General features: G+C 38.0%; 1 protein-coding gene across 2 annotated transcripts in view; it reads left to right on the forward strand.

Moving 5' to 3' along the window:
- The window catches only part of LOC127450329 (protein kinase C alpha type-like), a 271,450-nt gene that overhangs the window by 921 nt on the left and 253,413 nt on the right, over window positions 1-17,116 (forward strand). For both annotated transcript variants that reach the window (XM_051714339.1, XM_051714340.1), the window contains exon 2: window positions 2,143-2,174. In XM_051714339.1, the coding sequence (XP_051570299.1) occupies window positions 2,143-2,174 (32 nt within the window). The remainder of the gene's footprint in view (window positions 1-2,142; window positions 2,175-17,116) is intronic.

The raw sequence follows: 17,116 nt of genomic DNA on the forward strand, positions 1-17,116 counted from the left end.
GGTCAACTGCTGATCAAATGAAGGTGGGCATATTTTAATTTTTTGTGATGGGACAGAGACATTAATCTGGTTAACGGGTTAGACATTTAGTGGATTAAGAGATTGGATAACTAAGTGACTATTTGCGCTCCAATAATCTGGTGGAAACACAGGATTTTAAAACAAACAGCATCCTCATGTACAGCTGTAGTAGCTCTGGGTGTAACTTCAGTATTTGTGTGTGTTGTCACACTGGAGTTCTGGGTTTGAATCCCACCCCTTGACATACTTTTCCCATGTCTCTACTCTTAATATTTCCTATAGTACTACTTATAGTAATAAATAAAAGAGATTCCTCGCAGTGATTTGGTCACAGTGAAGGTCGAGGAGTTGAGAGAAGGACTTGATCCGGATAAAATTAACCATGGATTTACTGTAGTAATATTGTTGTAACCATGTGTTTTGGTGGAAACTATATTTCTGATGTACTAGCCATGGTGTTACTACAGTAACATGATGTTAATAGTAGTTAATAGTATCCATGTTTAATTTTGTGGTTATTATGATTTTACTAGAAAAATCCCATAGTGATAATATGGTTAATGTAGTAAAACCATGATTAATTTTTGTAAGGGATGATTAGGGGTAGGGGTTGATGTAGGGTGTCTGTGGGACTCTGTGGGATGCTTTTTGTTGCTTTTTACACTTAGTGCAAATAGCCTCTGCCATACATATATATATATATATATATATATATATATATATATATATATATATATATATATATATATATATATATATATATATCAGCCACAACATTAAAACCATCTGACTAATATTGTGTAGGTCCCCCTCGTGCCGCCAAAACAGCGCCAACCCGCATCTCAGAATAGCATTCTGAGATGATATTCTTCTCTCCACAATTGTACAGAGCGGTTATCTGAGTTACCATAGACTTTGTCAGTTCGAACTAGTCTGGCCATTCTCTGTTGACCTCTCTCATCAACAAGGCGTTTCCGTCCACAGAACTGCCCCTCACTGGATGTTTTTTGTTTTTGGCACCATTCGGAGTAAATTCTAGAGACTGTTGTGTGTGAAAATCCCGGGAGATCAGCAGTTACAGAAATACTCAAACCAGCCCATCTGGCACCAACAGTCATGCCATGATCCAAATCACTGAGATCACATTTTTCCCCATTCTGATGGTTGATGTGAACATTAACTGAAGCTCCTTACCCGTATCTGCCTGATTTTATGCATTGCACTGCTGCCACACGATTGGCTGATTAGATAATCACATGAATAATTGTTGGTGCCAGACGGGCTGGTTTGAGTATTTCTGTAACTGCTGATCTCCTGGGATTTTCACGCACAACAGTCTCTAGATGATATATTATTATTACATTGCATTTTAATATTTATTTTCATTATTATTATATATTTTTATATCTAATAATATTTAAAATAAGTATTTATATTTATTTTTTATATTTATTAAATTTATTTTTCGATTTTATTGTATTGCAATGTTTGTTTTAAAATGAATAATTAATCAGTTGCATTTATTTATTTATTTATTTATGTGGGAAATAAAAGTATTAAATAAATGTTAAAAAATAATAGCAAACATTACACATGCATTTCATTCCTGTCTATTTTATTTGTCTTCTATATGTTTATTTTGTTTATTTATTTTATTTTATTCATATATATAATTTTTGATTTATCTATAATATTACAAAATGCTAGATGGTATTATGTTCAGTACAATTATTTTCAAAATAAATAAACAAATAGATATGTAAATACATTTAATAAAACATATCTAAATTGAATTAGTAATTTGAATATGATCCATTTGATTATTTGAGACTAAAGACATGTTTTTCAGATAATAATGAACAGTAAATGCACACTCAGAGGATAATTTTATGACATCATCAAACACATAATTGCTCAACAGATGTTCAGTGTTTTTCACAGCATTTTAATATCTATATCCTCTTTTAATACCTTTCAAACTTTCTGCCTCATTTAGAGAGAAAGCACGGAAACTAATCTGAGCTGTGTTGAAAGAATTTACATCATCAGATATTGTTTTGCCGCTTTATCACTAATGGACATATTTCTCTCTGTCTTTCTCTATCTAATGCTTCTCTACAGGGGATTTGGAAAGCAAGGCTTCCAGTGCCAAGGTACCGTGTGTGTGTGTGTGTGTGTGTGTGTGTGTGTGTGTATAGTGAGAGGATGTGTTTTAATGTGGCTTATTCTGCTGTTTGATGTATATGCCCATGCATTGAGCTTTACCAGGTTTACTGCTGTACTCCACTTCATCACGGCAGATGAGGATGTTTAGTACTGTATTTTATCACTGTGTTATTAAACGAACAGCATCACCTGGAAAGTGTAAAGTGTTGGGCTTGCCAGAGCTCTTTTGCTTTTGTAAGTTGCTTTGTCAAATCTGTTCAGATCTTCATTCTACTGTAGCATTGTTAGCTTTTGACCAATGACAGGTCTGATCCAATGTCAGAGCGTTTTGTAAAGTATGTGTAAAGATAAACATGAAGTAAATATGTTTCCTGGGTTGAAAGTCAAACATAAGTATATACAGTGGCCCCAGAAATGATTTGGACATTTAAAGGGACAGTTCACCCACAAGAGAACATTCTGTCATCATTTACTCACCTTCATATTGTTGCTCTAGTGCCATGCTGTGCCAGTTGAGCTATGGGAACAATCAGAGCATATACCTACACTTGAGTCCTGAGCCTTTTTCAGTAACCATAAATTATCATAAATGTGTTTAAGTGTACCTCAGTTGACGTTCTTAGTTGTGTGTCCAGGGAGCTTCAAACAAATAAGGGCTTCAAACTGTAGATGTTGTGCACATAGTATATACAGTATTTCCCTGTTTTTATCATATTTGTCTGTTGGCTTGCATCTGATGTGAAGAAGCCAATTAAATCAGTTCTTGCATAGAGGAAGTGCTGAGAGTAGGTATTTTATATTGCAAGTAGCATCTTCAGATAGTCAGTTTGAAAAATGGATTGCTGTAAACCCCACTCCAAGTAGGTCAAAAGAAAAAGATGCCAGGTAAGCAGGCTTATCTCAAAACCAGTGAAATAATACACCGGGTCCTAACCAGGTGTGATGCATCAAGTAAAATGTCTGTGACAACCTGCTCTCATGACAAGTCGTGATAATAGTACAAGGTGGTGAAATTGTAAGAAATTGTACCTTGTACAAAAATGTGCAACTTTTACTCCCATAGAGGAAAAACAGACAAAACCAACAAAAAAATGTAATGATTTTTGCTTGGTTTTACCCATAACACAAATCTAAACCTAACCATGAAGTCTAACCCCTTACCCAAACTCTACCATTAACTGTGATTTAATTAGGAAAATAACTATTGTGAACCACGAAGGAAAGAAACATCAGGGTTTTGAAGGAGACGAGTAGGGCTGCCCCCGACCAAAGATTTTCCTAATGGACTAGTAGTCCTTAGTTTAAGCCATTAGTCGATAAGTTGTCGGACGTTTATGATAATAATTTAATTACTTAAATATATTTTTTTGAAAACGGTTTGAGTTCCAGGGCTGAGAAAGAATAAGTAACATTGCTAACACTGTTCTGCATTACAGAGAAATACTAAACCGTAATAATGAGCCTTTAAAATATACAAGCGCACACGAAGCGAGTCGCAGCGACACTGGCAAAAGCGGTAATGATCCTGAATGTGTCGGAAAAACCAGCAAGGAGACTGTCTGAACATTTAGTTAATTTATAGAGAGAAATGCACATTAGGGTTGTGCCGACAGACGATGATCTCGGGGATAGATGATGGTCAGAGTGATCAACAATAGCTGATGCCTTTGACCATGTCAAGACGATATTTGGCTCCTTTTCCCATGTATTAAATTATTATTATTATTTATTAGGCTATTATTATTATCAGATTAATATTACAAATAATTTGCCCATAGACACACAGACACACGCTTGAAGAAACACACTTTATTATATTAAGAACAGATGACAGAAAAGCCGTCTATGCGCATGTATGATACGCTGTTTGCACGGAGGCGTGCAGTCTTGTGGAACACGTGCATGTAAAAGGTTCTCACTTTCTTTGTTTCTGTCTTCTGAATTTTTTATTTTTTTTTGCAAGAACAGTATCGTCTACGAGTGCTGCAAATGACCTCAGACATCTCAGCTCAGGAGGTGTTTTGAGTTCAGTTCGCTTTATTTCCACAGAGCAGTTCATTGTGACCAACTCTGCAGCCTATACATCTGTGATTAAATCATAAAATAATACAAAAACACATTCATCTCGAACCATGATTTATATTTCAGTGATTATTATCATCATTATAATTATGTTTACATTTATAATTGTTTTATTTCTTCATTTGTGTAAGTCATTTTCTGCCATGATGTTAAGACGGATTCTTGCCTGACGGTAAATGGAAAGGTGTGTATATATATATATATATTATTCTTTTATCACTTCATTATTTTAATTGCTTTTTCATTTCGTTTGGAGTGCAATTTGAATTTAGAAATGTATTTGATTTAAATTTTTCATTTTTTAAATAAATAAATTTAATTTTCAACGCAAAATCACTAAAGCAAGAATATTCACCAATCCCTCAGCCCAGGGCTTGCCGATGTAATTGGGTATTGCGATAAATATATATATATATATATATATATATATATATATATATATATATATATATATATATATATATATATCGTGAAGGAGGGAACAAAACGAATTTATTCACACACACGATGTATTTTCCGGACCGGTAGAGAATGCACAGATGAAGTATGTTCTTTGCCAGAGATATGTTGACAAATGTTGTAAAGCCATCTTTCAAAAAGAACAACACACATTTTAATTGCATTTTTTTTTTTTTTTTCAGTTTCATTTGAATTTTTAGTTCAAATAAATAAAAATAAATTTCAAAGTTTGAAATCAAGGTGTCTTGCTTTATTGTGTAGGCTTAACCCTAACCCTGCTTAATGAAAATGACCTCAGAGTAGCACCTGGCGTCCAACCAGAGGTAATACCGGTGTTCGTAGTTCTTTATGTGGAGTTTTTTCTGCGACCAACCGACCAATAAAAACTTGATCGACCAAAACTCTTCTCATCAACTAACGTTTGGTTGACTATCAGGGGGCAACCCTAGAGATGAAGCAAGGTTATTGACATTCATCAGTCATTTGTATTGCATAAATAAATATGGAATGTGTAACAAAGTTGCCTTTTTTAAAATAAAGTGTTTGAAAGGAGGCTAGTAGGGATGTCATAAAATATGGAAACATCGATTATTGATTGGCACGTTATTTTCTCTGTTTTTGAGGCATCAATATATTAACATTAGCCGACATTTAAATTAGAAGCCTAATTTGTGTGCTTTCCAATTCACTGTCAGTTGGCCTCCTGTTTAATGTAGTGTGGTGTAATAGCTTTGGGAGACCACAAGGGGGTGATATAACATTTACTGAACTTAATACAGGAGGACGCGGGGCCTGGGTAGCTCAGCAAGTAAAGATACTGACTACCACCCCTGAAGTTGCGAGTTCGAATCCAGGGCATGCTGAGTGACTCCAGCCAGGTCTCCTAAGCAACCAAATTGGCCCGGTTGCTATGGAGGGTAGAGTCACAAGGTAACCTCCTCGTGGTCGCTATAATGTGGTTCTCACTCTCGGTGGGGTGCATGGCATTTTTTGTGTTATTTGGCCAACCATCTTCAATTTGTAACACCAGACACAACCTAATCAAACTATACAATGAAAATTGTTATTAGTTTTTGTGCCCACTTACACCAGTTAACCTGGAATTGACCATTTTAAAACACACACATACAATATGGCACAAAAATGGTCTTCAGTGGTAGATGACCTACATGGTCATCCACACGCTCAAGGTTGGTTGATTACATAATTGCAATTATTTTTAACTTAATTGCATGTTTTCATTGGAAATCATGGAGTTATTTTGATAACCTTGTTTTGATGGAACCTTTTGAATTTAAAAATGATTTATTTATATTTTACTTCAAGGTGCTTTGGAAAATCGAACTATTTTGTTCTGCACTAATTAGTGCTGTTGTTGTTAACACGTTAATGCAAAATTAGTTTAATGCCACATTTTCTTTTAATGCCTTTAGCGCATAATATGACGCTTTCAATAAACCGTAGTTCATGAGAAGTGAGTCAATTCACGCACACGCCGCTAATGTCACATGCATTGCCGTCGGGAAAACAGATGGTGGGAGACATTATGCTGAGACCTGCGCCAAGCATTTGATCAATGTAGCACAGCAGTAGAACGTGCCCAAAAAGCACAGATAGAGCTCCTAACATTGTAACATCATTGCAGTGGCAAGACAGCTGCCATTTGAACACCTGCCTTGCACTGTGAGGTGCGGTACGAGTGCGAGGCAAAAGTTGCGAGGCGTGGTGCGAGCACGAAATGCAACTGTGAGCACGAGGCGATCGTCAGTGTTCCGCGACTGCTACCGGGTCCTTGAATAACATATAACATGCGAGTAAGGGCAGCTGTTGGAGTTTCTGGTGCCCCCCTAGGGAGTTGGTGCTCTACACTACTGCGTAATACGCGTATAGGTAGTGGCGCTACTGATTACCGGCTAACGGAAACCCTGCTGCTGTCTGTCACAGTGTTTCTGTTTGATAGTGCACTAGCCAGTGCAGAAGTTGGAGACATTGCTGGAACCCTGCAGGTAAACTACACTATCATTAACCCATTTAATCCCATCGGTTACAATTGTGACCAGGATCTTAAAGGAGTTCTTGGTGTGTTTTACACAGAGTTGTCAGTTGTAAATGACAGTGCAGACTTTTTTGCATGTCTGTCAAAATTCCATAAAAGAAGCATATAAATCCTGTCATAATACACTTCCAACTACCATATTTTGTACATAATTTGAATTGAGTTGTGTTCATTTTCTGTTGTTCAACTATGTTTGTGAGGTAGGTTTTGTGTGGATGACTGAAAAATACATCTGGATGAAGCATATTTTGTCCACTCATGTTTATAAAGATATTGCGATTAATCGCGATTAACTACAAAAAATGATGTGATTAATCGTGATTAAATATTTGAATCGTTTGACAGTCCTAGTACTAATCAAACTACTTAATTTAATTAGCACTTTATTTCTAAAGGGTCAGTTGTAATGTTCTGACTGTATGAGTATACCTGCTTATAGTATCTGACTTAATGATTTAAAGGTGAGTTAGCGTTCTAAGGCTTTCGCGTGACGAGGCGTTGAACTAACCACGCCCCCTCATTCCAAACCCTGCCCTTCAAAGATAATTTTAAGACCAAAAAGAGCAACATTGTTTGTTCCTGTGGCAGTCAAATTCAACAGAGGCACAATAGTGCCCTCAACTGACAAACATTATCAGTCATAGCCTGAATGATCCGCTTCAAATGCAACACTATGAGAATGAGCAGAATGATTGACAGGTGAAAGTGTCAATGTCTGCGGTCCACAAACACATTTTTGTTTGCTGTTTACAAAGTCTGTAGCTGTCACAGAGAGATCTCAGGACACTTATTTCATTAATATCTTTAAGGGAGTAGGAAAATTATTTTTTTTTTTTGCATACTTTTCCATGAAAAAAAGAAAATCGCTTACAGCACCTTTAAGTAATCTCTTGAACTATCTAAAGGCAAATATGGCCAGTTTGCTGGGTAACGGGCATAATGAGAACATGAGGAAAACTTCGTCCATAATTTGTCCATATTTCATGGAGGTCCAGACTTTAAACCTCTTCTTTCATTGTACTTGCCCTGCTAAAAGTTTACCATAGTTCTTCCATGGTTTAACAGTGGCATTTAAGGCCATCCTCATTCATTTGGTTAGGCCAGCTAGTCATTCTAAAAAAATAGACTAGTATTTGATATGAGAAAACTAAGTCTAATCAGTTAAACACAGTTGTAGTTAAACACATTTAACTACACATTTCACAGCTGTAAAAAGTCTTATATTGCCCTTAAGAGATTTCATATGAAACTCTGACATTTCTGTTACAATACCAGTTATTGTATAGTCTGCGCCGCGATATCCAGTGAAGATGGCTTGCTCAACAGATGTGCGATGTGCTGGTCCGTGCGACACATGAAACAAGTTTCAGAAACCGAGCTTTTCAGTTCGGGTGTATATTTTGCACTTATAAAGGGCTGAATGCGAAATGAATGTAACTACATTTACTTGACCGGCCCGCAATTCCAATCACCATGCCGACGATAAAAAGAACATATGAGCAGATTTGTAGCTATGTTTAATTACTTTACATTGAATGACGATGTCCTGTCATTTGGCGTGAGATTTTCTTGGGTAGTGTGAGAGTTGGCAACACTGACTATTTATATCTGAAAAAAATGTTGATATAGATCGATAATCTTAAGGAACATTTTCTGATTATCAATGCATGAAAAAGGCATCAATCTGGCTAGCTAAAATTTTGATGAGTGTATTTTATCAACTTCAAATTTGTTTTGTTGATTGGTTGGTCTCTATGGGAATAAAAGTTCTGCCTTCTTGGTTCTACCTTCATATCTGACGGCAAATTTATAATTACCAGGCCACTTTTTGTTTAATGGCTATTCACACCTTGGGAGTATTACCCCCACCTACTGTACATTACATGTACTGCACAGGTGATGCATCTGTAATGATTAATGTTAGGACGTGACACTCCAGCCTGCCCCACGGACCAATTAGAGCCAAGGCTTCAGCTGGCGCTGCGTGTTGAGCTTCTAATAAGAATATATTTGTACATTTGATGTTTAATATACAGCTATATCGGTGTGATTTTGGTAATGAGATTTCACTTTCACTTTCAACAATATTTTAAGGTGCACTCAGTATTTTTTCCTTATTAAAAAAGGTTTAGTAATAAATAATAATTTTTGAAAGAAGTGTATAAAATCATGAACACTCGCATGAGATGAGTAATCCAGTCATATCATTAACCTTTTAAAAAGCTCTTTTATTACACATAGAGATGTTAGAATCACATGACCAGCTGAATAATACATGATTCATTTCAGTAACCACCCTGTTATTGAACACTTTCACTCATGGATTAAATAATAATGGCTGACTGTGAATAATGAATTTCTATGAAAATGATTTGGTTTGAATATATACTGTATATACAGTATATATATATACAGTTGAAGTCAGAAGTTTACATACACTTAGGTTGAAGTCATTAAAACTCATTTTTTAACCACTCCACCGATTTTAATATTAGTTTAATATTAATATTTAACTATAGTTTTGGCAAATTGTTTAGGACATCTACTTTGTGCATGGCACAAGTAATTGTTTCCAACAATTGTTTACAGACAGATTGTTTCATGTTTAATTGACTATATCACAATTCCAGTGGGTCAGAAGTTTACATACACTAAGTTAACTGTGCCTTTAAGCAGCTTGTAAAATTCCAGAAAATGATGTCAAGCCTTTAGACAATTAGACAATTAGCTTCTGATAGGTGTACTGAATTGGAGGTGTACCTGTGGATGCATTTTAAGGCCTACCTTCAAACTCAGTGCCTCTTTGCTTGACATCATGGGAAAATCAAAAGAAATCAGCAGAGACCTCAGAAAAAACATTGTGGACCTCCACAAGTCTGGTTCATCCTTTAGAGCAATTTCCAAATGCCTGAAGGTACCACGTTCATCTGTACAAACAATAGTTCACAAGTATAAACACCATGGGACCAGGCAGCCATCATACCACTCAGGAAGGAGATGCATTGCGAAAAGTGCAAATCCACAGTAAAATGAGTCCTATATCGACATAATCTGAAAGGCTGCTCAGCAAGGAAGAATCCACTGCTCCAAAACTGACATAAAAAAGCCAGACTACAGTTTGCAAGTGCACATGGAGAGAAAGATATTACTTTTTGGAGAAATGTCCTCTGGTTTAATGAAACAAAAATGGAACTGTTTAGCCATAATGACCATTGTTATGTTTGGAGGAAAAAGGGTGAGGCAAGCCGAAGAACACCATCCCAACCGTGAAGCATGGGGGTGACAGTATCATGTTGTGGGGGTGCTTTGCTGCAGGAGGGACTGGTGCACTTCACAAAATAGATGGCATCATAAGGAAGGAAATGTATGTGGATATATTGAAGCAAAATCTCAAAATCATCAGCCAGGAAGTTAAAGCTCGGTTGCAAATGGGTCTTCCAAATGGACAATAACCCCAAGCATACCTCCAAAGTTGTGGCAAAATGGCTTAAGGACAACAAAGTCAAGGTATTGGAGTGCCATCACAAACCCCTGACCTCAATCCAATAGAGAATTTGTGGGGCAGAACTGAAAAAACGTGTGCAAGCAAGGAGGCCTACAAACCTGACTCAGTTACACCAGTTCTGTCTGGAGGAATGGGCCAAAATTCTTATTATGTGAAGCTTGTGGAAGGCTACCCAAAACATTTGACCCAAGTTAAACACTTTAAAGGCAATGCTACCAAATACTAACAAAGTGTATGTAAACTTCTGACCCACTGGGAATGTGATGAAAGAAATAAAGCTGAAATAAATTATTATAAAATTATTCTGTCATTTCATATTCTTAAAATAAAGTAGTGATCCTAACTGACCTAAGACAGGGAATATTTTCTAAGATTAAATGTCAGGAATTGTGAAAAACTGAGTTTAACCCTCTGGGGTCTGAGGGTGTTTTGGGCCCTGGAGAAGTTTTGACATGCCTTGACATTTGTGATTTTTTTCAGTTGCTTAAAAACATATTAATGGCTAAAGTCTGATAACACTGTATTCAGCACAAACGGGGCTACAATAATATGTGAGCAACATGTATATACATGTTTGTATTTTTGAAAAAATAATGTTTATGTGTGGTTTTTGAAAAAACAAACATTTTAAGTCACTGAAATAAAGCCATATATCACATACTAAACATTTGTTCACAAGACTTTTGAGAAATGGATCTTGTAGCCTAGAGTTTTTGCTACAGAAATGATGTGAAAACCATCCTGATCACTCATTCATACAAAACAATATAGTCATTTAACTTTTGTAAGACACTTTTAGTGTTAGAAAAGCCATATGCGAGGAGGCGTGAATGATCATGAATACTGATGTGATTCACACCTGAGGAGACAAAGACCCCTCCCTGAGAGAGAATGAATGTGAGGAGACTTAATGATTGAATGTATTGTTTGTAGCATATTCACAAAATCAAGTAATCTGACTATACATTTTCTATACATAAAGACTTTACTTAAAAACTTTAAACCTACACTACCGTTTAAAAGTTTTTAGATCAGTAAGATTTTTTAATGTTTTTAAAAGAAGTCTCTTCTGCTCATCAAGGCTGCATTTATTTGATCCAAAATACAGCAAAAACAGTGATATTGTGAAATATTTGTACAATTTAAAATAACTTTTCTATTTGAATATATTGTAAAATGCAATTTATTCCTGTGATGTAAAGCTGAATTTTCAGCATCATTACTGCAGTCTTCAGTGTCACATGATCCTTCAGAAATCATTCTAATATGCTGATTTTCTAATATGGGCATATTTACAGCACATTTTACACATTTACACCCGAACAGATATTTGCAAGCACAAGCTTCGTTGATGATAATGAGGCAGCATAAACACTAGTTAAAATATAATCTAAACATTCATATTATTTTTATATCATATTACATATCATATTTATATTATACAGCATACAATTTAAATACCTGCTTTAGCCGAAACAACATTTAAATGTAACTAAAACTTGCCTATTAGGACTTCAAATTTCAATATTCTGAATCCTGGCTGGCAAGTCTGGAAATAGTCCAACTAGTATAATATGTCCATGTTTATATAAAATAGCATGTCAACTAATGTAAGTAAAACTAAATGACTTACTCATCCAGAATTGTATCCTCGGCTGGATCAAGTCGCTCTTCAAAATGCAAACGTTCCTCGTCGGATTCCCGCTCTTCTTCTGAGGAAAATGTGAACTCTTCCTCACTATTCAGGAGCTTTCTCACCTGTGTAGTGTGCCATCTTCCAAACGCGCAGGAAAGTGAATGAATCTGATGATGAACTTGATGTTTTTTAAGGCATTGTTGGGGGTGTTTACCATTTGCATTGATCACATTGATTGCATTGAAAGTAGACATTTTAAGCTTTCTTTAGACATATGTTTCATGTTTGTCTGATAAGTATTCGTGGAGTTTCATTTCATTTTTGTGATGTGTTTCAGAAAGATGCTCGCAGAGACAGAGACGGCTGAAAGCACACCTTGTATATTTTCTTTATTTTACAAAAGCACAAGGTTTTGTTGTTATTGTGAGTGTACACAAATAAAAGTAGACCCTTTATAGTCTCTAAAGTCTGATGTCTTACACTTATCTGTATGCCCAAAAATGACGGAGTATTTTAAGTTGCTTCCGCTGTTATGAGGAAAAAATCCAGCAGTCGACCCCAGAGGGTTAAAATTATTTGGCTAAGGTGTATGTAAACTTCGGACTTCAACTGTATATAGGGGTTAACACTGAGGTCAGAAACATACTCCAAAAACATACCTTTGTGCATTGTTCAAATTCACAAAGCAATGCATGTGTATTGCCACTTGGGGCACTTTATCATGCATAAGCATCAGACTGTCTTACGCTCAAGTGTTTTTTTCTTCTTTCAGGTCAGCTACTGTCATGACAACAGTTTGAAGAGAAGTTTCTTTCTCATTGAGCTCATTTTCATGCCCGATTATGCTTAATTAGCCAACTGCGTGTAATGTCATGTAAATGCCTAAAACTTTGTTCTATTATCTATTATAAGGTTCTAAAAGGTTTAAGCAAAACTCAAGTGACACATGTCGATTTTTGCCCATTACTCCTATTTCGTTCTGCATGTAAACATCTTTATTGGTATTCTTACTTGCTATCCAGTGTTCACAAGTGCTGTGTGCATATGACTCAGGGCTCCAGACTGCGATTAAAAAGGTTGCAAATGCAACCAAAATAATTGTTAATAATGAATAATTCAGACAATAGGGGGGCCTGGGTAGTTCAGCGAGTATTGATGCTGACTACCACCCCTGGAGTTGCGAGTTCGAATCCAGGGTGTGTTGAGTGATTTCAGCCAGGTCTCCTAAGCAACCAAATTGGCCCAGTTGCTGGGGAGGGTAGAGTCACATGGAGTAACCTCCTCGTGGTCGTGATTAGGGGTTCTCTCTCTCAATAGGGCACGTGGTAATTTGTGTGTGGATCGCTGAGAGTTGCATGAGCCTCCACGTGCATTGAGTCTCCGCGGTGTCATGCACAACGAGCCACGTGATAAGATGCACGGATTGACTGTCTCAGAAGCAGAGGCAACTGTGACTTGTCCTCCGCCACCCAGATTGAGGTGAGTAACCGCACCACCACGAGGACCTACTAAGTAGTGGGAATTGGGCTTTCCAAATTGGGAGAAAAGGGGATAAAAAATTCAGACAATAATTTAAAATCTAGTCACCATTGGCTACGGTCGGGAACACTTTGTGTGTGTTCATATGCGGTTTCGTCAGATATCATCTTGTGAGGTACTGAATTAAATTTTATGTGTCTTACAGTATGCTGCTTTGCATCCTTTCTATTAAAATGAGCTCGCTGCATGCAACAACAAACACAATGCGAGCCATATGTCTGATTCGCGAACAAATGACTCTTTTGAACCGGGTCTTTATTATGAATTAGCTGAAAAGATTGACGAAACGGGTTTGAACTCAGGAGATCAGGTTAGCAGTTTGAATCCGAATCACTCTCTCAGCGAATCAAATCAAATCAAAATCAAATCACTTTTATTGTCACACAACCATATACACAAGTGCAATAGTGTGTGAAATTCTTGGGTGCAGTTCCGAGCAACATAGCAGTCGTGACAGTGATGAGACATATACCAATTTACAATAAACATCAGATTTACACAACACAATTTAAAGTCTAATATACACATAATTACACACAACACAATATACAAATAATAACATACAATGTACAGTATACAATACACACTATATAGAATACACATTATACAATAAAAATAGTATATATAGTATATTTAAAATATACAGTAGGTTGTATTGTACTGTATTGACATTCAGGCTGTCGGTTGATAGTAAGTTGCCAGTGCGTTGTTAAGAGAGAGTATAATTTATGACGGTCCGGTGAGAGATAATAAGAGTAATAAAGTGCAGTGCTGATGTATTGATCGTGAGAGATCAAGAGTTCAAAAGTCTGATTGCTTGGGGGAAGAAGCTGTCATGAAGTCGGCTGGTGTGGGTCCTGATGCTGCGATACCGCCTGCCTGATGGTAGCAGTGAGAACAGCCCATGGCTCGGGTGGCTGGAGTCTCTGATGATCTTCCGAGCTTTTTTTACACACCGCCTGGTATATATGTCCTGGAGAGGGGAGGTCACCTCCTATGATCTGTCTGGCAGTTCGCACCACCCTTTGCAGGGCTTTGCAGTTGTGGGCGGTGCTATTGCCGTACCAGGAGGAGATGCAGCCAGTCAGGATGCTCTCTACAGTGCAGGTGTAGGACCGTGTGAGGATGTAGCGGTTCATTCCAAACTTCCTCAGCCATCTCAGGAAGAAGAGGCGCTGATGAGCCTTCTTCACAACGGCCTCAGTGTGGACGGGCCATGTGAGTTCCTCAGTGATGTGGACACCCAGGAACTTGAAGCTGCTGATTTTCTCCACTGGTGCTCCATTGATGGTGATGGGGCTGTGTTCTCTTTCTCTTCTTCTGAAGTCCACCACAAGATCCTTTGTCTTACTGACGTTGAGGGAGAGGTTGTGCTTCCAACACCAGTGTGTCAGAGTGTGCACCTCCTCTCTGTAGGCTGTTTCATCATTGTCAGTGATCAGACCTACCACCGTTGTATCATCAGCAAACTTAATGACGGCATTGGAGCTGTGTGTTGCCACACAGTCATGTGTGTACAGAGAATACAGGAGTGGGCTGAGAACACAGCCCTGCGGGGCTACAGTGTTGAGGGTCAGTGATGAGGAGATGTTACTGCCCATCCTAACCACCTGGCGTCTGCTTGACAGGAAGTCCAGGATCCAGCTGCACAGCGAGCTGTTTAAGCCCAGAGCCCGGAGTTTCACATAAACATTGGAGGGCACTATGGTGTTGAATGCCGAGCTGTAACAAACAACATTCTCACATAAGTGTTCTTTTTTTCCAGGTGGGAGAGAGCAGTGTGTATTGTAGATGCAATGGCATCATCAGTGGAGCGGTTGTTGCGGTAAGCAAACTGCAATGGGTCCAGTGATGGAGGCAGCACAGAGCAGATGTAATCTCTGATTAGTCTCTCGAAGCATTTGCTGATGATGGGGGTCAGAGCAACAGGACGCCAGTCATTTAAGCAACTTATTTTTGATTGTTTTGGAACAGGCACAATGGTGGATGTTTTAAAGCATGTGGGGACTACAGACAAAGAGAGGGAAAGGTTGAAAATGTCCGTAAAAACACCAGCCAGTTGGTTCACACACACTCTGATGACGCGGCCCGGAATGCCGTCTGGACCCGCGGCTTTGCGGATGTTCACCCATCGGAAGGATCGGGTTAAATCCACTACAGAGACGGAGAGTGAACTAACCTCTGTAGCTTTGGGCGCGAGAGCTCTCTCCGCGAGGGCAGTGTTATTTCCCTCGAAATGAGCATAAAAAGTATTTAGCTCATCCGGGAGAGAGGCAACAGTGTTCACGGCGTGAACATCATCACGGACTTTATTCCCTATAAAGTCCATGATGATGTTAATTCCCTGCCCCAGAATCATGCAGTGAATTGCTGTGCATGTAAATTCACTCATTAGGATAGCTAAAGTTGATATTTTGATAGCTAGCCACCTGTAAATAAAACAGTGTAATGGCACAATGATTTTGTTATCCCCACAGTAAGTAAGTATGTTCAACAAGACCATGTACTTGCAGTGCGCCAAGCATTTGCGTCTGTATACTTGGTTAAGTAAGTTTATGGCCTAAGACTGCGACTTTTATTTGCATTGTGTTATAACTTTTGCTCTGATGCCTTTTGGAGTACAACGTGAAAACGAGCTTGCATAACTAGCAAAGAGTTTGTTTATGTATTCATGTATTTTCAGTCCTTAAATGTCTCAAACATATAATGACAGTCAGCCATCGAGGAGTTTTGGGCCAGTGTGTTTCCTCCTAAGGCTGACCTTTTGAGAGCTTGCAGATGTTTTCAAGCACCTACTGCATGCTTACAGTGTCTGAGAGCTTAATTACCTGTCACTGTGGTCGGTGTGCTGCTCCAAACAGCTGTTACCTCCATCCATACAGTAACCCAACTGTCTGCACCTACTTCTGCACTGGAGGATGTGTTGCTTACTGAAGAGTGAAGAGAGCAGACGAACATGAAGAAACCCTCCTAAAACAAGAGCTTGAACACTTGCTCTGCACAGGCTACTGGTGAATCACAGATGGCTGCACTGGTGGACAAGTGGTGTAGAAGACAATTGATGTGCAGTAGAGTTGGAGGTGAACACGAGGGTCAGGTCAGTGATTTCATGTTCTTGGAAACATTAGAGAGATGTGTAATGATGTGTAGCGATGAAAGGGCTTCTGGTGCCTGAACTATCGCTTTGAGACATTCTGATGAGAGGGGTAATGGACCTGTGATCACATGTGTTACGACACCAATCCAGAACTTTTAATGAGGGAAGACTGCAAGAACTCCAAATCCATAAAGTACCACACTCTATAACCTGCAACTGTTACCTTAAAGGAATATTCCGGGTTCAATACAACCTAAGCTCAATGGACAGCATTTGTGGCATAAAATTAATTTCAACTCCTCCCTCCTTTTTCTTAAAAACAAAACAAAAATCAAGGTTACAGTGAGGCATTTACAACGGAAGTGAATGGGCCCATTTTTTTAGGGTTCAAAGGCAGAAATGTCAAGTTAAGTCATATTTATTTGTATAGTTCTTTTCACAACACACATAATTTCAAAGCAGCTTTACAGAAAATTATGCTGTAACAAAAATTATGCTATTAAAGTCCTTAATGAATAACAAGATTTAAAAGCATGCCCCCAGTGAGCAAGCCAA

Source organism: Myxocyprinus asiaticus, chromosome 13 (genome assembly GCF_019703515.2).
Source record: "Myxocyprinus asiaticus isolate MX2 ecotype Aquarium Trade chromosome 13, UBuf_Myxa_2, whole genome shotgun sequence".
Taxonomy (NCBI): Eukaryota; Metazoa; Chordata; class Actinopteri; order Cypriniformes; family Catostomidae; genus Myxocyprinus; species Myxocyprinus asiaticus.